This window comes from Nothobranchius furzeri, chromosome 13 (genome assembly GCF_043380555.1).
Source record: "Nothobranchius furzeri strain GRZ-AD chromosome 13, NfurGRZ-RIMD1, whole genome shotgun sequence".
In the NCBI taxonomy this organism is placed as follows: Eukaryota; Metazoa; Chordata; class Actinopteri; order Cyprinodontiformes; family Nothobranchiidae; genus Nothobranchius; species Nothobranchius furzeri.
In genome coordinates, this window is record NC_091753.1 from 726,823 (window position 1) to 731,291 (window position 4,469).

Below are 4,469 nucleotides of genomic sequence, written 5' to 3' on the forward strand. Positions count from 1 at the left end.
CCTCCATCCACCTTAAATAGGAAAGCACCCCGCTGATCGCTGATCAGGAACGGCTGGGGTGGAGTCACCAGAACCATGAAGAACGTGTCTCCAGAGACAACTCGGGTCCTGGTACCGATCAGGAATGCGGACCTTATCACCCAGAGCTGCCAGGTCACGCTCAAAGCCTTCATGTTCACGCTGCAGAGCCTGAACGCTGGCCAGGTGGTGGCCGTAGTTGTCTGTGTTCAGGGCCTGGTTCTTCTCCTCGATCCACTCTTTGGTCTCATCAGCGTCTCTGAGAAGACATCAGAACTCCGTCTGAGTGTGGGTCCAAACTCTACTGACCCGTAAGCGGCGCATAAGTGTGCGGGGTACCTGTGGAAGCGCTACACCTCATGGGCGCTGCCCAGCATGTTGCAGCGAGCGCCAGCGGTTGTTCAGCTCCTGGAGAGAAACCAAACCCAGTGAGATGAAGGTGGACGCCAGCGGGCTGGACGCCGGACGAGGAAACCTGGAGACGGATCGCTCAGACAGGAAGGGAAGAGCTTCCTCTTACTTTATGGAATTAAAGTTAGCCGTCGTCTGAACGCCCAACCGTACGGTCTGAGGTCAAAGGTCACAGGAAACACACACCAGTCAGCAGTCATACAGATGCATAAAGATAACTGTAGCCATGGCAACCAGCTGACATGTCCCCACTTTCACCAGCACCTGGTGCCTGCCGGGTCACCTGAATTCCTGTGTGATGTCAGCACGGTCGGCCGTGACTGCGGCCATCAGAGGTGACCTCTGATCAGCTGAATGAACTCACCTTCTAGGGTGACGCCGTGTTACCCCGGGTTTCCACGGGAGCCGTCAGCAGCACGTTACTGCAGCAGCACGTCTTGCTCGCGTAAGCTGCTGCTTGGCCCTTCCCACGAGACGCGAAGCAGCAGGGGAGCAGCTGTCACCGACCGAGCACGAAGTCACTCGAGTGACTTCGTCAGTAAACACAACAACAAGCAGGAGAAAACTACAACATGGTTTGTGTTTTATGTTCTGTCCGTTTTATAATCGCCAATACGGACCTGAAAAACAAAGGAGACCGCTAGCTAGGTGATAACTTCTCACGGGGCCGCTCAGTTAGTAACCTTTTTTAAAAGTAAAGCAACCGGAAGGCAGTACGTTCTTTTTTCTGAAAATCTCGGTAGCTTCTCTCAATTTCCGCGTCCGATTTCCTGTCTTTCCTTCCCCAAAAATGTCGAACTTGACCCGTTTCAGAGGCGTCGCGCGTAGAAAATAGAACCGGCGCGTAAGGGCCGCGACATGCTGCTCCTGAGACGTGGCCGACTCGCGCTGCTGACGGCTCCGGTGGAAAAGGTTCTGTTGACCACAGCGGTTCCTATCAGCAGCTATGACGTGCTGCTGCAGTAAACGTGCTGCTGACGACTCCTGTGGAAAGCCGGGGTTAGAGTCGGCTTCATCCTGTAAACAAACAAATGAGTGGTAACAAAAACACCACGTCTGGTTCTGGTGGAGGCGGAGGACAACACGCACCTTTCCAGGAGCAGAACCCAGATGTTCTTGTTGCTACAAACAGAGACGAGCAGAGTTAACAAACCAGGAAGTGAGAGGGACCAGCTGCTGCAGACAGGTGACGCTCACCTGAGCCTGAACCATAGGAGCCTCCTCAGCCATCAGACCTTCTGACTCCAGTTCAGATGCCACCTTGTTGATGTCCCTCAGGCGGGACTCGTTGGCCTTCAGGTCCTGCAGGACAAAAGCACCTGCTGATTATCACCTGAGCTGATCTGACAGCTGCTGCTGGAAGACAGAGAGGAGGAAAAGTCCGACCTTCTGGAAGTCGTCAAACTTCTTCTGCAAGACCTCGACCTGCTCCAGGTCCGACCCGTCTCTCCATCCTCATTCAGCTAAAGACGCGAGTTCAAGTAAAACAACCTAAAGTCACACAAACACAAAGCAGGTGTGGAGATGTTCGCTCTGAGCTGGAGGTCGTTCCTCGGCTGTGAAGGGCACACAAACCTTGTTGGTGCTGTTGAGCAGCGTGAGGATGTCGCCCTTCTTCATGGTGACCTCTCCAGGACTCTTCTCCTGGTAGTCGTACAGAGCCAGAACCAGCTCCTTCCCGGTCTCATCGTCAGTTGGAGCCACTTGTTGCTGTCGGGTTAACAGGTCTGGTGTTAGAACGTGGTGGATAAGAATGTTCTGACGGGCCGAGGGTTCTGAACCAGCGAAGTGACCTGGACCCAAACAAAGTGAGCCAGAACCTGCAGACACCTCAGAAACATGTCAGGACCAGACCTGCTCTACCTTCCTCCATTATGGTCTCTCCTTTCTGGGTGACAGCCTTGATGCGAGGTTCATGACCTGTGATCTCAGCCTGCAGAGCCTCGTGCTTCTTCAGCAGGTTCTGGACACCAATCAGGTCCTTCCCTGAGGACACATGTTAGAGTTCAGCATTATGCAGTAGACAGACCAGTTTAACCTAGGGGTTTCTTTCTTCTACTATCTGCTCTTTAACTGTATTATTTCCTGCTATTTCAGCTGTTAACTTAATTTTTTCTGTAAGTGTTTTTCTCCCCAGAAGAAGCAACAATGATGCTTTGCTGAGCTGTGGTGGCCTCATGGAGGGGGCCATCGTCTAGCACACTGCTGCTAACCACTTAATCATTCTCCCTCTCCTGATAATAACATTTTACTTTCTTTGATGTTGGATGTACTACTGCTAGTTTACCCGTTTAATTATAGATTCACTAGGATAAATACAATAAAGTTTATCTCTCGCCAAATAGAATATTTACTAAGAAATCACAATGTAACGTGTGTGTGTGTGTGTGTGTGTGTGTGTGTGTGTGTGTGTGTAAAAGCCATGCGTAGTGTTTATTTATAAAGCATATGTTGTTGGATTTTATCCAGAATCTAGACTTTGAAAATATATAGTTTAATTACAGTTTGATTTATTTGACATCTGTATAATGTTTATTATTTTGTTTTTTCCCCCTAAATACCTAACGTTTTAGTTAACATGAATATTAGTCATTCATCCCAATACATGAAGTTACACATTTTAAATTTTAATAGGGGAAGACTGCAGGAGGGAGCAGTAAAATACAGGGGGTCCCCTGCAAAAACTAACTTTACGAGTCTGATGAAAGTTGCTGGTATTCCCGCTGCTTCTTCGGTAAACAGCGCCAACAAAAACAAAGAAACTTGGGATCTTGTCGGCGTGGCAATGGGATTTAAGGGAAACGCTGTATGCCCTATAGACTTCTCAACGAGCTGCAGTATTTCTCCGGTCAGATCTGTCTCCGAGTTCCACGAGCAGTCAGCCCGCAGCAGCGAGGCGCCGCATCGATCAGCCTGCCCGGCCTGACCGCTGGGGATTACCGGATGAAAGAATAGAGCACAGAAGTGTCCCCCCAAGCGGCGCGCCCCGTCATATTTCAACCCATTTTTATCTTAAATGCACTGGGTTTTACCCTATTACCCATTTAAATATGCCCTATTAATTATTTTACCGTATTTTACATTTAAATTTCATGGTTAAACAGTACATGCTACATGTTAAACTGATAGTTAGCTAGCTACTTCGGTAAACTCAGCTAGTTTAAAGGCAGCAGTGACATAAAATACAAATATAGATTTTAACTTACCGAAAAAAATGAAGTGGAGACTCCTTGGACACTCTATTAGTGCAATTAATACCACTGCAAGTCATTTTGTCCAACAATTGCACCAATATTATCCAAAACAGAATTCACAAGCACAGAGACTCAAAATCCCGACACAGTTTCCAGGAGAGACCGAGGCTGTACTGAGGCCTTTCCACGGAGCTAGCTCTGTGGTCACGTGGGTCTGAGGCGGCGGTCACGTGTGTCGGATGCTCATTAATTATACAGAATTTTAGGCTTTCAATACACTTAAACAGAAGAGTGAGAAAAAAATTCACCCCCCTCAGAGTTGTCATGAGTATAAACTAGATAATTTAGACAAAAAAACATTTTTTGAACCAGGCTGTAAACATGTTTATTTCTGCTGTGAAAATGGCATTTTTAACATGGGAGTCAATGAGGATTTGCTCGCTTCTGGTACCAGCCCCCAGCGGATGAGGGTGGAACTGCAATTTTTCTTACTTCCGGGTTGGGACCATTTTCTGAGCGGCATTGTGGGGGCTTGAAATTAACCCAGAATGATGTGAAATTGTGCTTCGTGCAACATAATTCTGGGTGCCATTTACAAACCATAAGTGCTAATGACTCCATTCCTTTTTGTGGTTGTAGGGGCTGTTGATTGGAGTACACTAAAACAAACCTAACCTCTCTAGGACATTCAGAAGCCAAGTTATAAGCCCACAAAGATGTAACTGGACTACTTCTTTAAAGTGACACCAGGCCCGGTGACCTTTGGGACATGGTTTTACCCCCTATAGGAATGTGCGATCATCTTGAAACGTTCAAATTACTTACAACTCAATAGATTCTACCTTC

At 47.8% G+C, this 4,469-nt stretch overlaps 1 protein-coding gene across 5 annotated transcripts; it reads right to left on the minus strand.

Moving 5' to 3' along the window:
• Positions 1–875: 875 nt before the first annotated feature.
• On the minus strand, positions 876–3,768 carry LOC139062351 (spectrin alpha chain, non-erythrocytic 1-like). Of its 5 annotated transcripts, none has more exons than XM_070543145.1 (7): positions 3,636–3,768; positions 2,293–2,415; positions 2,005–2,222; positions 1,816–1,920; positions 1,627–1,731; positions 1,519–1,551; positions 876–1,446 (listed from the first exon to the last, which is right to left on the minus strand). In XM_070543145.1, exons 5-7 carry the CDS (start codon positions 1,657–1,659, stop codon positions 1,105–1,107), a joined length of 408 nt encoding a protein of 135 aa, XP_070399246.1. In that variant the 5' UTR covers positions 1,660–1,731; positions 1,816–1,920; positions 2,005–2,222; positions 2,293–2,415; positions 3,636–3,768; the 3' UTR covers positions 876–1,104. The 5 variants fall into 5 exon arrangements, 2 of the variants coding, with proteins under 2 accessions (XP_070399246.1, XP_070399247.1); XR_011515926.1 differs by having other exon boundaries at positions 1,309–1,446; XR_011515927.1 differs by lacking the exon at positions 3,636–3,768 and having other exon boundaries at positions 1,309–1,446; positions 2,293–2,435.
• Between the last annotated feature and the right edge of the window lie 701 nt (positions 3,769–4,469).

Coding starts and splice junctions, on each gene's coding strand:
- LOC139062351 (XM_070543145.1), bottom strand. CDS start 1,659: ATGGCTGAGGAGGCTCCTATGGTTCAGGCTCAG. Junction 1,552..1,626: donor CTCCTATGGTTCAGGCTCAG/GTGAGCGTCACC, acceptor CTCTGTTTGTAG/CAACAAGAACATCTGGGTTC. Junction 1,447..1,518: donor TGGGTTCTGCTCCTGGAAAG/GTGCGTGTTGTC, acceptor GTTTGTTTACAG/GATGAAGCCGACTCTAACCC.